Source organism: Syngnathus scovelli, chromosome 2 (genome assembly GCF_024217435.2).
Source record: "Syngnathus scovelli strain Florida chromosome 2, RoL_Ssco_1.2, whole genome shotgun sequence".
NCBI lineage: Eukaryota > Metazoa > Chordata > Actinopteri > Syngnathiformes > Syngnathidae > Syngnathus > Syngnathus scovelli.
The window spans coordinates 22,207,930-22,234,531 of record NC_090848.1 but is presented as its reverse complement, the minus strand read 5'-3'; the positions used below and the strand labels follow the sequence as shown (position 1 = coordinate 22,234,531).

The 26,602-nt window shown below is 43.5% G+C and overlaps 1 protein-coding gene across 10 annotated transcripts in view; it reads left to right on the top strand.

The window, feature by feature from the left end:
• Window positions 1-26,602, top strand: part of cacna2d3a (calcium channel, voltage-dependent, alpha 2/delta subunit 3a) — a 98,756-nt gene that overhangs the window by 21,223 nt on the left and 50,931 nt on the right. For all 10 annotated transcript variants that reach the window (XR_007488517.2, XR_007488518.2, XR_007488519.2 and 7 more), the window contains exons 4-12: window positions 4,754-4,813; window positions 13,500-13,662; window positions 16,621-16,752; window positions 17,044-17,255; window positions 18,118-18,192; window positions 19,362-19,451; window positions 20,118-20,231; window positions 23,015-23,093; window positions 26,463-26,596. Coding sequence is in view for 7 of the 10 variants with exons in the window: in XM_049754573.2 (XP_049610530.1) it covers window positions 4,754-4,813; window positions 13,500-13,662; window positions 16,621-16,752; window positions 17,044-17,255; window positions 18,118-18,192; window positions 19,362-19,451; window positions 20,118-20,231; window positions 23,015-23,093; window positions 26,463-26,596 (1,059 nt within the window). In the remaining 3 variants the exon portion in view is untranslated. The remainder of the gene's footprint in view (window positions 1-4,753; window positions 4,814-13,499; window positions 13,663-16,620; window positions 16,753-17,043; window positions 17,256-18,117; window positions 18,193-19,361; window positions 19,452-20,117; window positions 20,232-23,014; window positions 23,094-26,462; window positions 26,597-26,602) is intronic.

Sequence of the window (26,602 nt, the reverse complement as noted above, 5' to 3'; positions counted from 1 at the left end):
CCTAGGCCACTTTCATATGTGGTCTTGATATTTTGCACCATTATGGACATTGACTCGAAAAACGAATAGAAGAAAAGGGAATGGAAGGCTATGTTACCTAAATGGATGGAGAATTTACTCCTTATCAGAAGCTATCATTTTTCCACTTCATTGCCACCTTTTTCATTTCTTCACCTTTGGCTGACTTATTAGTCAGGAACGTACAATGGAAGTCCCCTCTCTTCATCTCACTTTCAATCCAATTTCCCTCTGCCTATATTAGCCAAACTCTCGTGTCAGGCCAAGCGTGCACACTCGCAGCTGTCCTCAAAAATCCCTCTCTCTTTTGTCTGCTTCATCTCTCTCTCTTCTTTCTCGCCAAGCCACCTCTCCCATCTCTGCTGTTTCCTTTTTTTTGCATGCGGCACTCCAGAGATTCAATTTCCGTGCAGGCGCTCAGCCCTGTCCGTCATCGTGGTTTTATCTCCCAGTGTCTGTGTCAGTTCCCACTCTTTATCGCTCGCTGCCACCTGCTGAGAAGCAAGAGCTGCACCTGTAAATATATTTCTTTTAAAGTCTCTTTAGGTCAAACAAAGAGGTTTGATTTTGTGTTACAGTTATGTAGAATACAAATCAACTGTTCATATATTTATGCAAACGCATGCTTAGAAGGAACCAGCGACTGTTCTGTGTCATTCAAGTTAAAATGGAGCTGTTGCAACTTGCTTTGAAGTTGAGCTTTTCACTATGCACTTCAAAAGCCTTCAAATTTTCGCTCTGTTTCTCCGTTAATGGCACATTTTCTTCACCGAGTCCTCACCTGCTGATATCGCTTTAACTGTGGCAGTCGGTCCTCTGTAGTTGGGAATGCGCGGCGATATGTGAAAAATGAAAGCACACGCAACTACTTCAAATGCAATTTTGCTCTCCGTGCACTTAAGTTTCCAATTATTGCAGCGGGGGCAAAGAACATTTTTTATGTTTTTTTTTAACTATTGTATCATCACCTGCAGGCTAATACTTGAATACAGTTTGTAAATAAACTGTAGTCCATTTGCAAATTCAGACTATTAATGTGCTTGGACTCATCACCTCCTACGCCCAAAGCTACATTCTGCTTGTTCTGTCAGTACCCACCAAATTCTTCTGACAGGCCCAAAACATCTTTCAAATTTTCCAGCACACCACCAGGTGTTGACAGCTTTGCGCTTCTCTTCATGAGTGCTCAAGACATGCAAGTCCAATGACATGGCCTCAAAACTGATCATAAAACTGCGCCCTCGGCTGTCCTGGTCCCAAGTGGGACACCTTTGTGTTTGTTATGGAGCATCCGTGATCAGAACGTAAGTCCAATAACGTACCACTCTGGTTCAGATTGGGGGAGTTACCATTCTTCCCAATTGCACCCTTCCAGGTGTCACTGTCATTGCTCAGATGAGAATTGGAGTACCCCAGAATGTGGCTGTGGGTCCTTGCTAACAGCCAATCCAATCCCCCAAGATGAATGGAATTTTCTTGAAGAATCAAAAGTAGATGCATTCATGTATGAACACGATGCATGGAAAATACAGAAATCAACATGAGTCAAAATGTATTGTGAAATTTGAAAGGCAAATGATGAAATGCAGGACCTGCTGTTTGCCTTTCTCGTTCCCTTTATTACTGGCTCACCACCGTGGTTTTGTCCATGTGGCTGTGAGCCAGCACCAATGAGCCAAGCACAGACAGCAAGGTGTCACTGAGCCCTTTTCCGTTTTGTCGAGGCTGCAATTCTCCCCCTGTATCGCTGGCAATGGTAATTGCTGTCCTATTGACCAGTTGATGTGAGCTGACCCCCAGTGCAGCTCAGCTCGTAAGCCAAACATCAAATTTGAGGCAAAAGACCTCGAGGACCAAGCCTGATCCATCTTAACTTGCTTTTGTTTTTCTCGGGGTGGCAGAGCATCCGTGTCTTGAAAACAATGAGCCAATCAAGTTGACGGCTCGAAACGGGGGTCTCATTTGAATTTCAAAAGTGTGTCCAATCAAAGGCCTTGATCAGACAAATTGTGATCGCAGGTTGTCACATAATCAAAGGCCCAAATGAGTGCAACATGTCAGAGGAATTTACTTGGTTTTCGGGTAAGGGTGACATAAAAATGATGCAATGGGAAATATGTTTCATGTCTTCACTTATGTCAACTAAAAGATATTTTTACTTTGGGAAACAATGACCATCAATCCTACTGGTGTGATATTTGTTCCTCAGTTGTTTTTTAATCACTAAACAACACTGAACAAAATAATGAAATAAAAAAAGATTCACTACATTACATACATTCAAAGAAAACTATACTCACCTATTATCTGTTGAGAATTAGTACAAGAAGATGAAATATGATGAACAACAAAATAAATACTAAATAACAATAATAAAATTGTTTAATAATCAGTAATCAGGAAAAATATTTTAATACTTTTTACTGCAAATAAAATTTTATCTGATTATTGCATTAATCGATAGAATAATAGATTCAGAAAATATTTGATGATGACACCCCATTGAGCCTTCGCTAAAATAACTGCTGATAGTCTTTCTCCCATTTACATTTTGCAAATTATACAATGTGTAAGGACTGCAATTTAAAAACACCACAAAGTCTGCTCGCTACCAGTAATACACGGGGACACGCAACACACAACTCCGTCCACCCACTACAAGTTAGCACACACTTAAAGACTAACACATCAGAAGTGCTCGTCCTTTTAATGTAGTGGGAATGAAATTCACAGAAGTGAAGAGCACTTAGAGAACCAACTGCTCATCTGTTTTTTCCAACCTCCTCCTTCTTTGCAAATTATTTCACTCTCTCGGTTTAAAAAACATTGTACATTTTATTTTGTATGTATTTTATCAACAATTCCTGTCAAACTGGTTGCATACATATAGTGACATTTGCAAGAAAAAAAATGGCCACAGTACAGAGAATAATTGAAAAAAGCATTAAAATGTTCCAAAATGAAAAACACAATAAGACACGTTCAATCTATCAGCCACTCAAACCTCCAAACGTCTTGAAAAGTGTTTGTTTTGACATCGACTTCACACGTGGCGCCTGACATTTTGCTGGGAGTGTGAAGTTAAGTGTTCAGACCTTTTGAGAAAGCGACTTTCTTATTCCATTCTCATCCTCTCCTCGCTCCACTGTCCTGGTCTTTGTTTGTTCCAAAGCGATTCTTCTCTAGATCTCAGGCAGATGCACAAGCTACCCCTCCATGTCCTTTTGCACAGGTGTTTAGTGTGTGATTTTAGAGTTTAAAATAGAAACGGGGAAGTTTTAGATGGTCAGAAGCACAGCAGACTGAATGCAGAAATTAATAAATAACCTTTTGGGACCAACTGCAGCATAAAATGCAGCAATATTCAATAGCCAGGTGGGTTGCTGTGGTTAAAAAAAAATCGGCCAGAATTCACTTAGCATGCTTGCATCCCAAATCACCCGATGAGCAATAGCAAACAGACATACTAGCACAGGTGAAGATTGCGCTAGCTTTACCAATGAAGTCATTTGAATGGAAATGGAATGAAAGTCAAATCACCAGCTGTGATCCATGGACAGCCAGGCCAGTGTGTGTATGTGTGTAATCCCTCAGTCGCCCATAAGTAGACATTAGCAACCAGTAGCTGATGCTAGTGCGAGAGACGTGTAAAACAACACCCGGCGATGATTGAGCTTGTTTTTATGGGGGTCCACTGACTCTGACTTTGCTATTACCTCCGCTGTCAAACCATTTAGGAAAATAGCCTCTTTTCACAAGATGGCCAAAATGGCTGCCAGCTTTATGCTTGTCCTGAGGGCTTTTTCTATTGATCGAGCACTAACAGCTGTGAAGATTTGTAAAGTGACTTTTTGTACGTTGTTAAGATGTCATTAAATGATATCCAAAATGGCAAAGAGAGATGAAGTCAAAGTACATGTTTACACTGCCCATCTTGTGGTAGGAATAGAAAATACTGCCTTGCTGTGGTATTTGATCCACAATGTTTGCCGCGAGTGGGGGTCAAGGTCACTTTTAGTTTTGATTACTTTGTATACTCAGCATCCCTGACTCTGCCGCTATTGTACACATAACCATCCATCCATCCATCTTCTTCCGCTTATCCGGGGTCGGGTCGCGGGGGCAGCAGCTTTAGGAGGTACTCCCAGACTTCCCTCTCCCCAGCCACTTCATCCAGCTCATCCCGAGGGATCCCAAGGCGTCCCCAGGCCAGCTGAGAGACATAGTCTCTCCAGTGCATCCTGGGTCGTCCCCGGGGTCTTCTAACGGTGGGACATGCCCGGAACACCTCCCCAGGGAGGCGTCCAGGAGGCATCCTGATAAGATGCCCGAGCCACCTCATCTGGCTCCTCTCAACGTGGAAGAGTAGCGACTCTACTCCGAGTCTCTCCCGGATGACCGAGCTTCTCACCCTATCTCTAAGGGAGAGCGCGGACATCCTGCGGAGAAAACTCATTTCGGCCGGTTGTATCCGGGATCTCGTTCTTTCGGTCACGACCCATAGCTCGTGACCATAGGTGAGGGTAGGAGCGTAAATCGACCGGTAAATTGAGAGCTTTGCCTTTTGGCTCAGCTCTCTCTTTACCTCAACGGACCGGTACAGGGTCGCATTACTGTACACATAACAATCAAGGTTAATCTGGGTGCTGCACGTACACATAATCTGCATATTTTTCAGTTTCTTGGCCGATTATATTCTGCTTTAACGCTGGCTCGTTGTCTTCCACTTTACCAGAGACTTGTAGTGGCGGCAGAGGAAGCCCACCTACAGCACGAGGAGGATCCAGACCTGCAGGTGAGCAAGCCCGCTTCTTACTGTCACCGCACAGTTTTTATTAAATATTTGATTCAACATTGAAAGTATAACATCAAAGATTAAATTTTGTTTGGTATTTAGCCTCCAATTCGTACAAATGCTAGTCTCATTTTCGATTTTTTGAGAAAGTCACTGTGCTCTTTACCTAAGATTGAACTACACGTGGAAGGAAAGTCATCAATCTTCTCACAGGAGAATAAATTAATGGGAAAATTATTTGCTGATAAAATTTACATGAATCGTGAATTAATAACAATTTGACATCCCTGTCATGTAAATTCTCAAAGACCAACCAAACCGCTTCCTCCCTTCTCACCGTTGTGCCCCAAATCCATTTGAGCAGCTTTAACTTATGGCGCTATCATGCTTCATATGTGTGTGTACTTTGTATGTGCAAATGCCGGCAGGAGCAAGACAACATGGTGCGGGTGGTTGTGTGGCTCTTTTTTGACTTAGTGAGCATCTCAGACTGGAGTTTCGAAAAGTAGGAGGAGACACAGCAGGAAGTTGACTTTTAAATGTGAATGTGATGCAAAGCCGACTTGGGAGGAATCGCTACTCAGCTAGTTTTCGAGTCCGGGGAAGTTACAGTGAATTTGTGTCGTGATGCTGTCAGCTTTGGAAGGTATCAGAGTCAATGCACTGGTAGTATTTTATGCTCATGCTGGTAGTTGTGCTGTTCTGAATTTCTCTTACGTGTTTTCACCTTGTTGTAAAGATTTATAGCATTTTGTTTTTAAACATTTATTTATTCGAAATAGGCCTGTGCAATTAATCGAAATTCAATTACATTATTACATATACAGGGCGGCTCGGTGGCGCACTGGGTAGCACGTCCGCCTCACAGTTAGGAGGGTGCGGGTTCGATTCCACCTCCGGCCCTCCCTGTGTGGAGTTTGCATGTTCTCCCCGGGCCCGCGTGGGTTTTCTCCGGGCACTCCGGTTTCCTCCCACATTCCAAAAACATGCTTGGTAGGCCGATTGAGGACTCCAAATTGTCCCTAGGTGTGAGTGTGAGTGTGATTGGTTGTCTGTCTCTGTGTGCCCTGCGATTGGCTGGCAACCAGTTCAGGGTGTCCCCCGCCTACTGCCCGATGACGGCTGGGATAGGCTCCAGCACGCCCGCGACCCCCGTGGGGACTAAGCGGTTCAGAAAATGGATGGATGGATGGATATTACATATACTTTCTATTTTTGCTGTATTTCCACAACCTGCAAAGGTTTGAATTTTTGTGTCACACAGCTCCGACGGTGTTAGTCCTGATTTTGCTTTTTATTACAGACCACGTTGAATAATACACGGTAATTATCACCAACTGGGTTAAAAATACCCATCCACCCTGTAGGGTGAAACCTCCTCCATCACTATTCAGGGTGTATTTGTGTTTTTTTTGGCGGGGGGCTACTGGATACATATTTGGCTGGCAGGGGTTTGCTTGGAATTTCCTTATCTATCCATTCCAGAGCTCTTCTGCTTCCAAGAGAAATTGGCACGGTAATCTGCTCCGATTTGCCTCCCTCGCTCTTTTACCCGCATTGCTCACGCACTGTAAATAGGAAAGCAGGGCGCAGTCTCCCATGCCCTCTGCAGCCGGTGAAGACCATCCACGGAGAATGGCAAAGCCCAATGCTGCTTCCAGAAAATGTAATCCCGCTCAGAGCTGGGGGAGAAAACTCCTCGTGTTTTTGTTCTTCCGTGATCATATCTCGGTTGTGCACAGAAGAGGCCTCGTGCTTGTAGATTTGCCAGTTTGTTTGTTTTTCTTTATCAAAGCATATTTGACCTGCTGAGTGCATAATCAGTTCATCTTCAGTTTCACTGGCCTGTCTAGGTGCACACAATTTCTATGAAAATGATGACGTGTTGCATTCTGAGACTGTGCTTTCAGTATAATGCTGTGTGCAACAGTTTGTGTTTTCTACGCAAGTAACTTTTAGCTTGATGTAAAGTAAATACAATTTTACCATACAAAACATTCGGCAAGGAAATTCAGCTTTATTTATATATTCATACACAAGCTAACTAACTCTGTATCCCTCATATAATTAAAAGTATAATTTATATACCAAGGTATTAAGGACATCTTGTCACGTCTCGTCCCCAACTGCTCCACTATGTGTCTGTTGTCTTGGTTTCTGTCTGTGTGCTCGCCCCTCCCCTCCTGTGTGCCCATGATTAGTGTGATTGTTCCCACCTGCCTCTCGTTACCTGTCTTGTATAAAAGTCCTGTCTGCCCCTCTCTCCCTGTCGGATCATTGGTTTTGGTCATTGGTTATGGTTTTGGTTTTGGTTGCTGTCGTTCGGTGTTGTCGTCCTGTCTTGGTGCCGTCATGTCCTGCTGTCTTCTTGTTCCACGTCCCGGTCAGTCAGTCAAGTTATTGTTTAAGTCATGTCAGTTTACCGAGTCTGTATTTTGAGTTGCTTCAATAAACCCTGGTCCAAGCTGCACTTGGTCGTCCTGCTCCATGCTCCACCCGACCGTGACAGAATGATCCGACCATCACAACGACCAGCGCTTGGACCCCCCTCCACCACCAGCTCCCGCTGCGACGCCCGATCGTCGTCCGAGCTTGTTCCAGCGCCATGGGCTTGCAGCTGCCATCGGACTTCGCTCCCGCGACGCCGGACCCGCGGCCGCCATCGGAGTTCCTCCCGGCACCATCGCCTCTGCGAGCGTCATCGGACTTCGCTCCCGCGACGCCGGACCCGCGGCCGCCATCGAAGTTCCTCCTGGCACCATCGCCTCTGCGACCGTCATCGGACTCTGGTGCCGCGACGCCGGACCCACGGCCGCCGTTGGAGTGCCTCCCGGCGTCATCAGACTCACGGCCGCCATCGGGCTCCACCCCAGCGTCGCAGGACCCGCGAACGTCGCCAGACATCCAAGCCAGCTGCGTCGGACCCGCGATCGTCCCTGGCTCCACTCCCACTGCTGCGGCGCGTGATGGCTCTTGCCGCCGCGCAGAGCCCCGCCTTCCGAATGTCGCCGATCACTGTACGGACTTTGTGAGTGGCCGCCGATCGCGGTACAGACTTCCCAAGTCGCCGCCCCAGTGCGGTTGTGTTCCCCAAGTCGCTGCCCGAGCGCGGTTCTGTTCCCCTAGGTCACCGCCAGAGTGCGGCTCTGTCCCCTAGGTCACCGCCAGAGTGCGGCTCTGTCCCCTAGGTCACCGCCCGAGTGCGGCTCTGTCCCCTAGGTCACCGCCCGAGTCCGGCTCTGTCCCCTAGGTCACCGCCCGAGTGCGGCTCTGTCCCCTAGGTCACCGCCCGAGTGCGGCTCTGTCCCCTAGGTCACCGCCCGAGTGCGGCTCTGTCCCCTAGGTCACCGCCAGAGTGCGGATCTGTCCCCGCAGTCGCCGCCAGAGTGCGGATCTGTCCCCGCAGTCGCCGCCAGAGTGCGGATCTGTCCCCGCAGTCGCCGCCAGAGTGCGGATCTGTCCCCGCAGTCGCCGCCAGAGTGCGGATCTGTCCCCGCAGTCGCCGCCAGAGTGCGGATCTGTCCCCGCAGTCGCCGCCAGAGTGCGGATCTGTCCCCGCAGTCGCCGCCAGAGTGCGGATCTGTCCCCGCAGTCGCCGCCAGAGTGCGGATCTGTCCCCGCAGTCGCCGCCAGAGTGCGGATCTGTCCCCGCAGTCGCCGCCAGAGTGCGGATCTGTCCCCGCAGTCGCCGCCAGAGTGCGGATCTGTCCCCGCAGTCGCCGCCAGAGTGCGGATCTGTCCCCGCAGTCGCCGCCAGAGTGCGGATCTGTCCCCGCAGTCGCCGCCAGAGTGCGGATCTGTCCCCGCAGTCGCCGCCAGAGTGCGGATCTGTCCCCGCAGTCGCCGCCAGAGTGCGGTTCGGTTCCCCGCAGTCGCCGCCAGAGTGCGGTTCGGTTCCCCGCAGTCGCCGCCAGAGTGCGGTTCGGTTCCCCGCAGTCGCCGCCAGAGTGCGGTTCGGTTCCCCGCAGTCGCCGCCAGAGTGCGGTGCGGTTCGGTTCCCCGCAGTCGCCGCCAGAGTGCGGTGCGGTTCGGTTCCCCGCAGTCGCCGCCAGAGTGCGGTGCGGTTCGGTTCCCCGCAGTCGCCGCCAGAGTGCGGTGCGGTTCGGTTCCCCGCAGTCGCCGCCAGAGTGCGGTGCGGTTCGGTTCCCCGCAGTCGCCGCCAGAGTGCGGTGCGGTTCGGTTCCCCGCAGTCGCCGCCAGAGTGCGGTGCGGTTCGGTTCCCCGCAGTCGCCGCCAGAGTGCGGTGCGGTTCGGTTCCCCGCAGTCGCCGCCAGAGTGCGGTGCGGTTCGGTTCCCCGCAGTCGCCGCCAGAGTGCGGTGCGGTTCGGTTCCCCGCAGTCGCCGCCAGAGTGCGGTGCGGTTCGGTTCCCCGCAGTCGCCGCCAGAGTGCGGTGCGGTTCGGTTCCCCGCAGTCGCCGCCAGAGTGCGGTGCGGTTCGGTTCCCCGCAGTCGCCGCCAGAGTGCGGTGCGGTTCGGTTCCCCGCAGTCGCCGCCAGAGTGCGGTGCGGTTCGGTTCCCCGCAGTCGCCGCCAGAGTGCGGTGCGGTTCGGTTCCCCGCAGTCGCCGCCAGAGTGCGGTGCGGTTCGGTTCCCCTAGTTTTTTTTTTTTTTGGGACGTCGGGAGACGTCCCTTGTGGGGGGGGTTCTGTCACGTCTCGTCCCCAACTGCTCCACTATGTGTCTGTTGTCTTGGTTTCTGTCTGTGTGCTCGCCCCTCCCCTCCTGTGTGCCCATGATTAGTGTGATTGTTCCCACCTGCCTCTCGTTACCTGTCTTGTATAAAAGTCCTGTCTGCCCCTCTCTCCCTGTCGGATCATTGGTTTTGGTCATTGGTTTTGGTTTTGGTTTTGGTTGCTGTCGTTCGGTGTTGTCGTCCTGTCTTGGTGCCGTCATGTCCTGCTGTCTTCTTGTTCCACGTCCCGGTCAGTCAGTCAAGTTATTGTTTAAGTCATGTCAGTTTACCGAGTCTGTATTTTGAGTTGCTTCAATAAACCCTGGTCCAAGCTGCACTTGGTCGTCCTGCTCCATGCTCCACCCGACCGTGACACATCTTGAAGCAAATAAAAAAAAAAACGTCTAATAAAAATTACTAAAATGTTATAAAAAAATGTAAGAGCAAGATTATTTTGGAAATGGCCTCCGTCATAAGGGGAAAAAATGGTTTATTGATTACTTAGTAAAATATACTAGAAAAAATGCTCACTAATACTCGAAAGAAATCCATGTGAATAAAATGTTCAGGCTCTATTTACAATTGTGCAATCTCATACCATGTCTTTTTAGATATGTTTGGACAAGTACTGCCTGTTACCTGGCCTGACATGCCTTGTTGCCGGTACATTTCCTCTTCACATCTCAGTCTTGAGTCAAGAGAGCATCTGGGGAGATAATTATCCACTAATTAAGTACATTACTAATTTCCTGTGGACGGAACATGAGATGCTGAAAGATGATGATGATGAGTAATAATGACGTTTACCTCTGTGTAACAAGATCTGTTTGCTAATGTTCCCTATCTCGGTGTCACAGTGTAATTGATGTCATATTATTCATATAAATATTCAACATTAGTTGTGCACACTTCGGGAGTTCCAAGACTTCCAAATTAGTAAACCCATGTTGGACCTACCACTACCCAGTCTTGGAAATAAATAAATAAAAAAATAAAAAATAGTCTAACCAAAGACTGATGCAGTCATAGTGTTTCTCACAATTATTTTTCACTTAAGCCTACCTTTTAAAACTTTTTTTTTGCACAATGAAGTGTTGAGTACAAATCTTGGCTCCCCCCTTCGGGTTATTTCTTACACTGTTGTGTTTACCCCCAAATTACTTGTATCCATGCCCCCAGTTGTTTTCCAGTCTTATTTCCACACCCGGAGAGTGATGAAAGTTGAAAGTGAACTCCAGAGGGTTGAAGCGTCACGGTTCTTTTTTGGTGCGCTATCGCCTTCCTCCTTGTGGCTGTGACTCAATTTTATGCTTTTTGCGTGTGTGTGTGTGTGTGTGTGTGTGTGAAACCAATATCAAGAGTTGTATGCTTGTATAAAATGTGCGCATTCAACTTGTGTGTTTCTTAAAAGAGGGAATATGAACTTTTTTGTCTTTGAACTGTGAAGTTTCTTCGGATATCTAGCCACATTCTATTACATATTTTTTGGGCCATAGGCAAACCGGCACACAAATGTGCTACATAACAAATAGAGAAGTGACATGGACAACTTTTCTCCTTGTGTTTACAATTTGAGGCATTATCAAATACTTCAATCAACTGTCGGTGTGATGAATCTTTTCGACAATATTAATGACATTTATGAATTTCACACCATCAACTGACATAACACACAACTCGCATATGGACGAGTATGACAACCTCATTTTCGAAAAGGGGAACTAAGATACGCTGCTCTACCTATTTGCTCTCGTAGCCCTCCTCATCCTCTCGTCTTCTCTCTAGCCCACACTGAGTGGGTGCTGATGGTGCAAACGCGGTCTTTCGGCATAAAGATCAGCTTGTGAACACCGTGATCAGGGACTGCATTAGTGGCACTGGGCACTCCTTTCGTGAGTGTACTACTGGAATTACATAATTGACTTAACACACACACCTACACGTGTGCTTTAACACAAACGCACAAGAGCTTGCACAGATGCAAAGGCACACATTTACACGCCCACATGCACTCCAAAAGTGCTGAAACTCTCAGGCTAATGGGTGCAATTTTAATCAAAATTAAAGCCCACATGCTGTGAATTTAAATAGCTAAGTCATTAACCACTGTTTTGTTGTATTTCTTTCATCTAACTGTCACCTCTCCATACAATACTTTATACAGTATTGTTTAATTTTACATTTATTCGGAGTTAGGATGCACTGGATTATATTTATTGCATTTTCATTTATATGCGCATATTTTACACTAACTAACTAACTAACTAACTAACTAACTAACTAACTAACTAACTAAAATATGTAAACACTATTGCATCTATAACTAACTACCGTACTTTCCGTACGATAAGGCGCACTTAAAAACTTAAAATTTACTCAAAAAAACATAGTACGCCTTATAATGCAGAGTGCCTTATATATGGATTAATTGATGAATTTGTTGATCCATACTGGTTGTGCACAGCGCTCTGGCAAAAATTTTCAGTACGTTTTAGAATGACTAGTAAATTACAAGGTGCATCGCTTTCAGCATTACACCAACCATGATCAGGGGCGTCACCAAAGTAAGCTACTACTGGTCGATCGCATGACATTTTAAAAAACTTTTTTTTTTTTCTATAGGCTATAATCGCTTGATTGACATACATGTAAGCCTATTGGGAGGCAGTCACAGTTACTTCGAAACGTCTCCAAAAACCATTCCGGAAGGCCACGTACATCGACAAGTCCTATAAAGGAAGAAAGAGTACTTGAAACGTTTCAGCGAAGTCCAAGAAAGTCTGTGTGAACAGTTCCATCAGCTTCAAACTTATCTCTAATTCGAGTGATGGTAACTCGTGTTGGTAGTTCTTTTTGAAACATCCTCCTAAATTGTCTTTGCACTTCTACTGCGATTTCACGCTTCCAGTAACATTTTTGAATAAATTTTCTTTCTTCAGAGTTTAGTCTGGCTGCCATCATTTGGATCGATGGGTTTAATCTGCAAAGAAAAAACAAACTTTAGAGTTATCAGCTGCTAAAAGGTGTATACATCTTTTTGGGACACCCTGTATTGACACACATTTGCATATCAGAGGTAATCTGCACTGGAAAAAAACGAAAAGGTTTTTGTTTGAATTTGCTCAATTTTGTCAAGGGTTTGCATAAAATAAAGTAATTTACCAATTTTAAGTCGATGTGTATTCAGTGTATGTAACATCATTTGTCCATTAGCAGTGAAGCCAGTGTTTATGAAAGGAAAAACAACAGAAGAGCAATCCAATTTCAAGATCGTCATTTTAAATTCAGAATGGTTTAAATTTAACCAAGCAATACTCAAATCAAATGTGAGTTAAAACTACATTGAATTAAATGGAGTTTTAAAATGAGAACACTTGTCTCCTGCACAGCAAACTTTAAAAGACAGTCCAGTAATAATGTCTGTGCTGCACTAATTAGTTTCATCATGATGAAATGGAAAAAAAAGGTCGTGGCACAAAACTGGGGATAGGGAAAGTTTTTTTTTCTTTTTTTTTAATTAAATATTTTACTATGCTGTCTATGCCAAACAAGCATTGTAACCACCATTGCACTTTGCTGCTTATCTAATCCTGGGAATGTTCATGCGATGATCTTGTATTTTATTGTGAAATATTTTTTCATTTCCAGCCATCGTAGATGTTCTTATCTGCGTGTGATCGCTCCCCTCAGGCCTCAGCCATGGGTGGTGTCTTGGCTTGGGGGTTGCAGGGATCCGTGTGTTCTATATTTATCTTGCACCATCATTTATTAATAGTCTTTCCAGTATATGCAGCACTAAAAATACAGCCAAGCCAGGGCACCGCATGCAGTGTGGCGATAGGAAAACGAGTGCGAGGGAAGAATTCCTACCTCAGCATTTTATCACACATCATGTATGATGATTCAGAGATTCACATTACATGAGCATCTATAATACTCTCTGACGCAGCATTTGCATGACCGAGACATTGTGGTTTGAAGTATATTCATTTGTGTCTCTCTCTCTTGTCCCCAGTATGAATACTTCAATGCGGTGTTGATCAATGAAGTGGATGAGGAGGGCAACAATGTGGAGCTGGGAGGAGAATTCATCCTGCAACCTAATGACCACTTTAACAACCTGTCAGTCAACCTTAGCCTCAGCGTGGTCCAAGTGCCCACTAACATGTACAACAAAGGTATGTTTGTTTATTTTGCCTTGTGCATGATCTAGTATGTTAGTTTTGTTACCCACAGAAAACAAGAGTGACATTCTAAGTTATATGCAACAACAAGATAGTCGTTCATAAATTTGTATCTTCAGTAGGTTTGATCCATACTAGCTGATCATTTGTGATCTGTTCGTCTACTTCCATTTTTTTTGTCCAAGTGTCCTAATTATTTTTTTTGTTCAAGTGTCCTAATTAGTTTTCTTGAGAGTTTTTATGTCCTTTCCAGTCTTGAATGTTCAGGTTTTTTTTTAGATTTTTTGTTTTTTATTTTCTTGAGTTCTCTGGGGGCGGCTCGGTGGGGCACTGGGTAGCACGTCCGCCTCACAGTTAGGAGGGTGCGGGTTCGATTCCACCTCCGGCCCTCCCTGTGTGGAGTTTGCATGTTCTCCCCGGGCCCGCGTGGGTTTTCTCCGGGCACTCCGGTTTCCTCCCACATTCCAAAAACATGCTTGGTAGGCCAATTGAAGACTCCAAATTGTCCCTAGGTGTGAGTGTGAGTGCGATTGGTTGTCTGTCTCTGTGTGCCCTGCGATTGGCTGGCAACCAGTTCAGGGTGTCCCCCGCCTACTGCCCGATGAGGGCTGGGATAGGCTCCAGCACGCCCGCGACCCCCGTGGGGACTAAGCGGTTCAGAAAATGGATTGATGGATGGATGGAGTTCTCTGGGGAGAAAAAAATTACTGCGCATATTTGCAGGAGGGAATAATTGTATATTGAATAATTCATATGAACTTTGCTTTCTGCTCACGGTGTCTGCATTTACATTTATGAAATGTAACACTTTGGATTATTTCAGTCACATGCTAATTGTTCAAAAGTCAAACACTCGTCTAATTCACCGTTCACACAGTCAAACCAATGAAATCTCGGCCTTTGAACACTGCTTAGTAGACAGACTACATGTCGCGAGGGCTTAAATCAGCTACCCGAGGCGGAATTATATTCGGGGGTGCGTAAAAGGGAAGAAAGTAGGTTAAGTCAAACTGATGGACGGTCCGAGCAATACTTTAATTATTGCAAGGTGATGGGAGATGGGGGAATCAAATGATAGTGACAGAAGGGGACTGATTGAAATGGAAAGGAAGTGAATGAAAATTCTATGAGAGTGCGACTGGAAGGCTAATGCAAGGAGAGGAATCGTAATCTTGATTTGATTCCCTGCCAAATGAATGGAACGGGGCACAGACAGCGAGGGAAAGAGCTTGGAGAGTTTTTTTTTTTTTTAAATCCTCCGGCTTTGTTCGCTGGGAGTGAGAACGTTTGCTGGGACTGCAAGGAGCTTGTTTGGTGGGGCACAACTCACCCGACTGCAAAAAGTACTAAGAGGCTCAGATTAAAGGAAAGAATGCTTCTCTGAACGTTTTCATTTTAGCACATGTGCTTTGATGTCAGAGTTTGCATGGCTCCTTAGATCCAGACCACTTTTTGCGCAATGAACGTCTCATTCTGTTGCATTTGGGTATGATGTGACACAAGCAAACTACAATGTCAATGTACTTATTATTATTATATACTATTATACGTACCTACAAATAATCCAAAACTTTGTGTTACGCAGTTGTGAGTTAATGGAATGCATCTGGAACTGTGAAGGACTTTGCATTGTGAAGATTAGTTTTGCGAATTGTTAATTCTGACTGCAAATTGTCTTGGTATTGTTGTGCAAACGGTTCCCATCCAAATATCGCTCCCCTCCAATGCGCGTTGCATATCAAGCTTGCTTTCAAAAGACTAATACATTCATGGCTTATTGGCATGAGTGATGACAACAACAATGGTGCCGGCTTTGGAGATGATGAGGAAAATCTCATCTGCTTTTCTGTCTCCATTTCACATCTGCACTTTTGCCCACCTCTCCGTCTACATTTTTTTTGTATGCCAGGTTTTGATGTACAGTGTAAAACGTTTTACTGTAAAAATTAGAGTACTTTACTGGCGGCAGTAATCCAGTTAAATTCTGTTATCGTACGTTGTATGTTACCGCATCTTTCTAATGTAAACTACAATACTCTGAATTTATATTCAGTCAATTACTGTATTTTTGATTACTGTCATTTACTGAATCACTGCTACCAGCAAAAATACTGTAATATATATTTTTATATTTTTCTATGATAAATATATGTATTTTGTTAGTATATTGACTGAATTACAATTATTCTAATATTTTAAATAAAATGTATTTTTCCCCAAAAAATTTTATAATAAAAATCCCAAATTAAGATTGTCTTATTACCTTTAATGTGATGCCTTGCCATTGCCAGTTTTGGTTTTCTTCTCTGGGTAGATGCAAAAATCCAAATTTTAGGTGACACATAAAATTATTATTTTAAACACATATTAAGTGTTGTGTTTTTTTTCTATTGTTTTCATTTTTGTACTTTTTATTGTAATTTTTTTTTCTTTACAGTAAAGAACTCTGAAAAAAAATACAGTATATGAATGGCAAATTTTATTGCACGTGTCCTGTTCTTACAGCAAAGTAGTAGAATGACGACAGCCTTGAGTTTCAACTTATTTTGCTTCTAGTCTTGTTTGCCTCCTAATGAGACAACAAGTAAGATGAGTGCTGGAAAAACATTCAATTTGGATTGTGATTACGGCTGAAAAAATCTTCCATTTAAGCACTCTCGTGTTTGTTTCTGTGAAACTTTCTATTGTCAGGCTGACCCACATGTGATTGTAGCACTTTGCGTACCAGGCAGTCGTCATCATCTTCTCATTAAAGTACAAATTAGTTGGCAATACATGCCAGAATGAGCTTCGTACAGCAGTTTGACTGAAAGCACAAAACCACTTTGTACTAATGTCAGCACTAGTCTTAATCTACTTCTGTTTGATTTTTTTTAATTTATTATTATTTTTTTTTCTATAACTGAAATTGTTCTATTTTCTACCTCTTCCCCATCTGCCATGACTCATTAGACTCCGCCATCGTTAATGGAGTGTACTGGTCAGAAGCCTTGAACAAAGTATTTGTGGATAACTTTGAGAGAGACCCATCACTCATTTGGCAGTACTTTGGCAGTGCCAAAGGCTTTTTCAGACAGTACCCTGGTAAGCATGTGTTTGTTTTGCTCCCTTGTGTGTTTTGTCTCCAGCTTCTTGAAATGTGGCTAATGGTGTACGTGAATGTTCAGTTACTCTCAGGCAGCCTGTCGCTGAGTGAGCATGAACAAAAGTGGCATCATTAAATAGCTATGAATACATTTAATATTTGATTGCTTCTGCTTTTTAGACTAAGCGAGACAATAAGAAAAATTGCTTTCAATTTCTTTTGCGCTCTGGAATCGTACATGTTATTGTTTGGTACCGTGGTCACTCATTCATCTATTTCCACTATCCAAGGGATTAAATGGAAACCGGATGAACACGGCGTCATCGCTTTTGACTGCCGTAACAGGAAGTGGTACATCCAGGCTGCCACCTCTCCAAAAGATGTGGTGATTCTTGTCGATGTCAGCGGAAGCATGAAAGGTCTCAGACTGACTATTGCCAGGCAAACTGTCTCCTCCATACTGGATACTCTTGGGGATGATGACTTCTTCAACATCATTGCTGTAAGTTCACAAAGTTACCATCCGGATAGAGAATTCTATACAGACCTTGCTTTTGGATTTGTGTACAAGTCAGGATGCACTCTTGCTAAGTTCAGAAGAAATGCAGAAATCAGCTTTCTCTCTTGTCACGCTCTCAGCCAATTAAAGGACTGCTAAATGAAGATTTGAAGCGCAGAAAAGACAGTTGATTATTGGATGCTGCCTCAGGCATCCAAACCATTGTTACTGTGTGTGAGTGTGTGTTTTGTGTGTGTGTGTGTGTGTGTGTGTGTGTGTGTGTGCGTGCGTGCGTGTGTGTGTGTGTGTGTGTGTGTGTGTCACCACGCACACGTCTGTGTCTGATGCTATTTCACATCAAAACGTAGCCTGTCACATTGCCAGCCCACATTCTGTCTCGCCATAGAACAAAGTTGTCATTATCATTTCATAGCCTAATCATGATGTTTAGATAATTCTTTTAGAAAAATCAAGACTGATTGGGGAAATATGTTTCGTAATCCATTTGGCTCGTTGGCTCGTATAATAATTTGTTGTTTTACTTGGAGCTGTCACACTTTACTCATAATTACGTCCAAAAACTTTCAAGGCCCTAAGTAATATTATTTTCATAGCAGAGATTATCATTTTGTTGTGAAATAATTTTAGTCTCTTTTGTAGCTGCTTTATGTGTAAATAAATTGGGGAGGGGTGAGAACGTTAGCCTATATCTCTTTTCTTTCATGCACTTTTAATTATTGCTTTGTGGCAGGCGTTTCAGTTCATGGATCGTCACGTCCTCACATTAGCCACTAAATTAAACAAACGTGCTGTACATTTTGGAAAAACTAATGATAACTTACTGATTCCATTTGTATTGTTTCAGTACAATGAGGAACTGCATTATGTGGAGCCGTGCCTGAATGGAACGCTGGTCCAAGCTGACGTCGCCAACAAAGATGTGAGCCCTCTTTCACTCTCCTATTATTCCCATCTTTCGAAAAACAGACACTTCTAAGAAAATTCAAAAGTGTCAAATTAATTAATTTGCTGAAATTAATTAGGGATGGTTTTAAAGCCATACGCTCATCAGGTTAATGCTTTTGTCTGATTTACGCTACCTCAAATTACTTAACAATTGAATCGTGCTCATATAAGGAAATTATTGATTGTCCAAAGCAATTACTGGTAATAAAGTTTAAAAAAAAAACATCCCCCAAGCCCTTCAATTGAAAAAGGTATTTATTGAAACTGCAGCAGTGCATGTAAAAAAGAAACTGAAAGTCATTATTTTAATTCATTCAATATTAATACAGACGTAAATATCACTGTCATCGATTTTTGTCATTGCGATCTTTAATATGGCTGCAGGGTGATGTCACTCAAAGTGGCTCATGCAAGCATTATACTGTATACACCCCATACCATTTATTAAGCAGTGCTCAGGTATTAATAATGATTACTTCAGAACTGGGTGTAGTGCAAATTAATATGCGCACAAGCTAGCACATCCTCCCACGGACGCACTGCTGCGATACGGATTAACTGTCCCACTGTGTTGGGGCACTTATAGGAATCCGAATCCACAAACATAAAGAACCAATTCTTCCCCTTCACTCAAATGCAGCAGGTAATATTTGCCGTGCTCTGGGGTGCAACCATTTACTGGAACTGATTAACCTTTTTTCCACACTAAAGGAAAGGTTGTGCCTTTTGCCATTTGCAGTCAGATCGGTGATGCCGGAGGCTGTTTTGATGCAATTACTGTATATGTTACTGATGTGCGTGTGTGGGCGCTGCACGTTTGCGTTCACCCAAACTTAAATGAGCAGACCTCGATAGAGACTCCATATAGCTTTGGTCTCCCGCTGAGTGTGGAGAACCTGCTCTCCTCCCAATGGAGCCAAAGACCCTCCAGGCGATAAATAAAGGAGGGAGTGGAAATAATTGAAATAATTGAAAGAGAACGTTGATGCCAAAAAGTGAAAATGTGTAAAAACAGATTCAAAATATTTTAGTTTGCACACATCCCCAATTTTTGCCAAGCCAGAAAAGCAAAACACACTTTCAGTTTTTTTCCTTTTGTCACCATGTTGGTAAAACCGATTTCCCTCTATTATATTTTTCCAGCATTTCCGGGAGCACCTTGACAAGCTGTTTGCTCAAGGCATTGGAATGTTAGACAGTGCTTTAAGTGAGGCTTTCAATCTTCTCAATGAGGTAAGTATCACACAATTGCATCATCACTTGACGCGTACACTTCGATCAGGGGTCTCAAACCCTAGGTCCGAGGGCCATTTGCTGGATGGGATTTTGCGACACGCTACTTGTCCAACGTCCAACTTTTTTGTCATTGCTTTGGGCTTTTTGTGTGTAAAGAAAATAAAACATATAAGTAAATTTTGGGCCTACCATTGCTCTGCCTCGTTTGGGGCGAAATGTGATTCTGAAGTGACACCAAGTGGAAAGCAAACATATCCTGTCACCCAGTCCCAATCATGTCTTTTTCAAAATTTGCCTTGAAGAGGCATATTGGCGATGAGAAAAGCCGATTTCAAGAAAAACAATGCACAGCCAAAGTTGCGGTGCCGGGAATCAGCTGTCATTCCTCAACTAGACATGCTGAGGAGAATGCAAAGTAACAGGCAGACGGGAAAGAGTTAAGAGTTTGAGACCCCTGACTTAAATATTCTGCTAATAGTTATAATGTGTTTCTGCTTGATTAGTAAATAAAAACTGATTAAAGCTGTTTTTCCTTTTTGCAAAAGGAATTATATTTAGAGCTAGATTTCACATGTTCATTTTCAATCCTTTTGCATTGTGGTGCTGTTTCTGCTATCCTCAAGTAACTGCCCTCATTTTCTCACGCGCTCTCTGTCTTGGCAGTTCAACGAGACCGGTAGAGGCAGTGAGTGTAGCCAAGCCATTATGTTGGTTACAGATGGAGCGGTGGATACATACGACGCCATCTTTGCCAAGTTCAACTGGCCAGACAGGAAGGTAGCGTATTAGAATATGCACATAACACATTCTTGTCAGTATTACATTGAAGGGCAATTTTATATTGAGGTCACCAACAGCAGACTATGAATAAGTTTTACATTTTAAAAAGTATTGCGGATCATAGATAAATATAATTCATTGATGAGTTTTTGGTGGAAATGTAAAGGTGTCTGGGTCTTGAAATAGGGATGGGCAGCAATGGAAAAGGCTTTGTCCCAACGAGTTCTTAAGCTAGTACCATGTGGCACCTTTGAATTGGATGTGTTGAGGACATTGAAGCCAGTGGGCAAAACATTGACCAAAATCAACAAATCCCTCTCTCAACCAGCCAATACATGATTGTTCTGTTGTCAACACAGTGTTTGAAAATCACTGGTTTGTAAAGCAACTATTGAGTCATTCCCCCGTGTTACATACATCAAGACAATTTTGTCACTCTTACTTTTCCAATAAATAAGGAAGGAGGTGATGGATGCAAATTTTTTCATCGACAGTCATTTGTGTGTGTTTGTGTGCATGCGCATGCTGTGCTCTATAGATGCAACTATTAATCGATGAACCGACTACTAATCGCTAATCAAATTGAATGACAATCAGTTTGATAATCGATTAATCGTTTCAGCCTCTCGACAGTAAATATTGTCAGATTTCTTTAGTCCTGAAATGATGACAGCAGACTGTTGTCATTAATCACACTAAGACATTAACAAATGTCTTCAACATTTTACCCTATTTTCTGAAGTGTCCAAATCATAAAATCATAAAAACATGTTAGTGCATTTTCTGCGCAGTCAATTTGAAATGATGCCTGGTTTTTGAATAAAGGGATGTAAAGGACATGGTTTCTAAAATCAGATTAATTAATAAATTGACAAAATAATCGACAGATTAATTAGTTAATAAAAATAATCATCAGTTGCAGCCCATAGCACGTCATGATTACACCCAATTATCGTGGATAAAAATGAAGGCACTCAAGCTATTCCCATATGGCTTTTGGTGGTCCACCTTGTGAACTCCCTCACCGACTTCCGACTGCTACCTCAAGGCTGAAGATCAAGTGACATGTAGTTCCTATAGTTCAATTTATAAAATGCTCTGCTGATAATAGAAGTCTTTAGTCACTGTCGCCGTGCACAAATTCGCTTCCTTTTTTGCTGTCACTTTTCTTCAACCGCAGCTTCACAATCAAATCAAGTTGCTTTGTATCAGAATGGAAATGACTTTTTAATAGTGTTCGCTCCAGTAAATCCAAATTGTAATCATGAAGTCTTCTCATAAATCACATCTATGAACTTCAAGTAAAGAAATATACTTTCTTGCATCCATGTTTCAAATATTTGAAAGTGAATTCTTTATATTCACGTGTGCATTCAGGTAGGTTGAAGATTGCATGCGGCGGCTGCTTGTTTGTACTTCTGCAGCATTTTGCACTGCAGTCAGTTACTTTCATATTTAATAAGCAGTCGCCTGTAGTTTGACCTCACAACAACCACTAAAGTGCAATTCTGAGAATTTTCTTTTCTATCGGCTTCCATGGATCAACTCTAAGCATACTGACATACACTGTCACATTGATGATTCAAATGCTCCAAGTTTGTATTTGTATTAATGTGTCTTGTCCGCATAGTGTAATTGCATAGCAACTCTTACGATACACTTATTTCAAGTGCACTCTTTTAACAAAGGATAAACACGCACTCATTCAAATGTGCTGTGTCCCATTCAGTAGTCGCACGCACGCACGCACGCACGCACGCACGCACGCACGCACGCACGCACGCACGCACGCACGCACACACGCACGCACGCACACACACACACACACACTTACGCACATGCACACTCACGCTGTCAAGAGTAGAAAAAAGCAAGGAAAAATACAGGATTGGGTGCTATGACAGCTGAGCTCATGAAGCTTGCGTTTGCTCCAAGTACGTTCTGTATACACATACCTGCGGCAGCCGATTTTGTATTGAGGGTCTTCTGATTACTTTATACAAATATTTGACAAGGTGATGTTTTAACATTTTGTAAAACATTTTTTTAAAAAAACAGTCATTTTGTGTCGTTATTACTCACTGATCAATTTGTTCCTTCTTTGGGTTCACAATATTAATAATTTAATTTGATTCCACCTCCGGCCCTCCCTGTGTGAAGTTTGCATGTTCTCCCTGGGCCCGCGTGGGTTTTTTCCGGGCACTCCGGTTTCCTCCCACATCCCAAAAACATGCTTGGTAGGCCGATTGAGCACTCCAAATTGTCCCTAGGTGTGAGTGCGAGTGCAAATGGTTGTTTGCCTCTGTGTGCCCTGCGATTGGCTGGCAACCGGTTCAGGATGTCCCACACCTACTGCCCGTTGACGGCTGGGATAGGCTCCAGCACACCCGCGACCCCCGTGGGGACTAAGCGGTTCAGAAAATGGATGGATGGATAATAATAATAAAATTTATTTATAATGCACTTTACAATTGACATCAAATCTCAAACTGCTACAGTGCAAACAGGACCTCAAAAGACAGGAAAAAAAAAACAGACTATTAAAAATATAAAAGCAATAAAACAGTAAAACACACATAAACATTGATATTAATTCAAATAAACTAAAGCTGTGTTTCATGGGGGGAAAAATCTGTTATTATATCAATAGAAGGGGCCTGCTAATCAGAATGAACACACTGGCTTGTTTTGAGTGCATGATCTCCCCCTCGCTAGTAGGATAGGCCCTGTGGAAATATGATTAAGATGACTGACGGGTGCTATCTGCTCTTTGTCCACAGGTCCGCATATTCCCTTACCTGATTGGCCGAGAGTCAGCCTTTGCAGATAATCTCAAATGGATGGCATGTGCTAACAAAGGTGGGATCAACATACTTTGCTGCCCCATTTAAATCATTTTTGTGCTCATAGAACTTGCAATCTGTTACTTTGAGGTACACAAAAACATCAGTCGATGCGATAATTGTTTGGGTATTGACCTGTGTGCAGTCCCTGAAGGTCTTCAAGAAGAGGATGAGCCTGTGTGCCTGTATGTTTAAGTGTGTGCTATTTACCAAACAATCTAGTTCTGTGTATTGTTGAATGCACACGGAAGCAATGCGGTGTATGGAGGCACACTTGACAATTTGCTGGCTGAAAGTGGAACCTACTGGAATCATGTCTCAGGCCCTTTCTTCATGCCCAGTGCAAGTCTAGCTGAAAGATGTCATTCTTTTGGTATTTTCATAGCTGCGTGCAGTGTTCATTTCCACAACGGTGCAAACGTAGCTGATTGGCTGCCTGGGAAGCATCTCTGATTTAAAATCAGTGCAGGAGGAGGCACATTCAGTTTTTGACATTGCAGAAGAGGAAACTGACTCTCTGGAGTCCATGCAGAAGATTGAAGTGAAGTAGTTTAATAAGGAACATCAAGATCTCTATTTGTGAGTGTCAATGATCATTTATTATAGTTATTTTATCATTTTATTATAGCTAATTTGGTGTTAGACACTAACAGAAAGTTATTTTTTTATAGTTTATGTCAGGGGTCACCAACCTTTCTTAAACCGAGAGCTACTTCCTGGGTACTGATTAAGGCAAAGGGCTACCAGTTTGACACATACTTCTCAAATAGCCAATTTGCTCAATTTGGCTTTCACTATGTGTTATTATTGTCATTTCCAGCTCACATGTAAATGTGATTTTAACAAGAATAGCAAAAATACAGTTAAACCTTGTGTTTTTACCACAATCCATTCCAGAAGGCGGTTCGAGAAGCGAATCGGTCGAGTTCCGAATCTATTTTTCCCATTACAAATAATGGAAATTTTTTAAATCCGTTTCAAGACAAAAAAAAAACAAACAAAAAAAACGCCTTTTTTAAGCATTCCTTCATTTGCGCATATTTGTCCGATCGCACAACTGCAGCGAACCACCCGCCGAACGCACAACCGTAGCGCGTCGCTCACTGCGCAACTGCACCGCGCTGGTCGCATTATTGTGACAGAGCCGTCGCTGAAATTTAGAAAGTATTTTTAAAGTCCTGATGTACTTTCCAAAATTTAAATGGACTTAAGTACGTAGGGATCTTAATTTTGTCCGATCGCGCCACTGCAGCGCACCGCCAAACGCGCAACAGTAGCGAGTCGCCGACCGCGCAACTGCACCGCGCTGGTCGCATTATTGTGACAGAGCCGTCGCTAAAATTTAAAAAATATTTCAAAAGTCCTGATGTACTTTCCAAAATTTAAGTGGACCTCAGTGCGCAGGGAGCTTAATTTGGTCCGATCGCGCAACCGCAGCGCGGCGGGCGCTGACTCTCGCTTTGCTTTAAGAGCGTCTTTGTGTTTTAAGATGGCTTTAATGCTCCCACTTGCTTTCTTTGGAGGCATGATTAGGGGTTGATACAATCCTCAAAGTAACGAAAATACAATAACAACGAACGGAGTCAGTCGGCATCCGGGCCGCGCGGTCGGGTTTTCTCGGGTCTTCCCGGCTCATCTCGCGAGGTTCGACCACCGAATTTTGTTTGACAACCGAAGCAAAACAATCTGGAATTTTTTGTTCGAATCCGATTTGTTCGAGAACCAGGACGTTCGAAAACCGAGGTTTGACTGTAAAACAAATAGATGCAGCTCACTGACAAGTGCCGCTATTTGAGCTAATTTTAGAACAGTCCTGCGGGTGACTCATGCGGTCCTCACGGGCGACCTGGTGCCCGCGGGCACCGTGTTGGTGACCCCTGGCTTACGTACTTAAAAAGAAGGCCCACACAGAATTAAGACAACTCATGACATCCTTTGTCAACTTTTGTCATCGCCTCGTGTGTATTCTTATCTGGTGCCACAAGAAGTCCATTAGAACATATAAATGCTTTCATCATGAACAGTTCATACCGCTGCTCTCCTAGCCTGTACAATAACAGGTGTACTGAATCACTGAAAGCAGGAGGATTCTTTTTCTTTTGCTCGCCAGCTCATCTCCCTCTCCCTCGTGGCTCAGCCCAAAGGACCAGTCATTCTTCACTCAGCACCTTGATAAACCATGCTGCTACACTGAGGCAGCTTGTTGTGTGCCTTATGTGAACCTCTTCAGTGTGTGTGTGTGTGTGTGTGTGTGTGTGTGTGTGTGTGTGTGTGTGTGTGTGTGTGTGTGTGTGTGTGTGTGTGTGTGTGTGTGTGTGTGTTCGCGCGCGTGTGTTGTAAGTGACTATCTGGTGAAATTAAAGATGGATCCCGTTCTCTTGGTATGAAAAGAATGTAGTAGTAATGCTATTTAATGCTGCTTTGAGCCCTTTTATTTAATAAAATGTTACGGTTTTGTATTTTCTGGCTATAAAGGCCTATGAGTTTTTGAGGATTTCCAGTAACGCACTAGCCGGTTGCCATTTTAGTGGGCTAGACCCACAACTAACAAATGCGTCATTTGTACATGTGTCAAAGTTCTAAACTGTACTGTAGGTACTTCCCCTGCCTGGGATTGTGTGGAATGTTACTATTTTTACCACAAAGGTCAAAGCCCCCCATTGCCTATTGTACGTTTTGATTGACTGTTCCCCATCACACCTCACATTGGCGCTGTTATGCATTAATCTCGACCCCTTTCTCCATGTGGAATAAAAGTTACCGCCTGACTCCTAAATCTATTTCCTCTAGCTATGATTTTCTCCTTGACTGCCTGATGGTGATGCTGCAAGTTTGCTTTCATATACGGGTGGGAATGTGGTTTAATTCCCTTTATTCTCCTTGTCCCTTTTTTCCTTTCTGTTTGACTTGCTGCTTCCCTGATTCCTTCTACCCCCTGTTGAGATAAGAGTGCATTCCCTCCTGCACATAGACTTTAGCATCACAATGCTGACAATATGGGAAATAGTGTCACATTTGGATAAAATGGCATAACATTCACATAAATAACACTTAGTATACAAATAACACTTAGTATGTATATATCCCCAGGCCCATGCTGGTTTTCCTTTCACTTGTACTTGGAATCATCAGTGAACATGTATCAAGTTTCATCTCAAAGTTGTCCGCTGCCTGCTGAACTGTATTTTGAAAAAAAGTAAAACGCAAGTGATGATTCTGAAAAGATTTTGATTCTTTCTTTTCTGGGATATTGATTTTTTTTTTTTTTTTTTTAATAATTTGTAATGTGTATCTCTGAAGTCTGAGTGGTAGCTAAGTGAGAAAAAGCAGCCAGTTCAAACTATATTTCTTGAAATTCAGTTTCTTTCTTTTTTTTAAACAACAGGTTACTTCACTCAAATATCCACCCTGGCAGATGTCCAGGAGAATGTGATGGAGTACCTCCATGTGCTGAGTCGTCCCAAGGTGATCGACAGGGAGCATGATACCGTTTGGACCGAGGCCTACATTGATAGCACGGTAAGT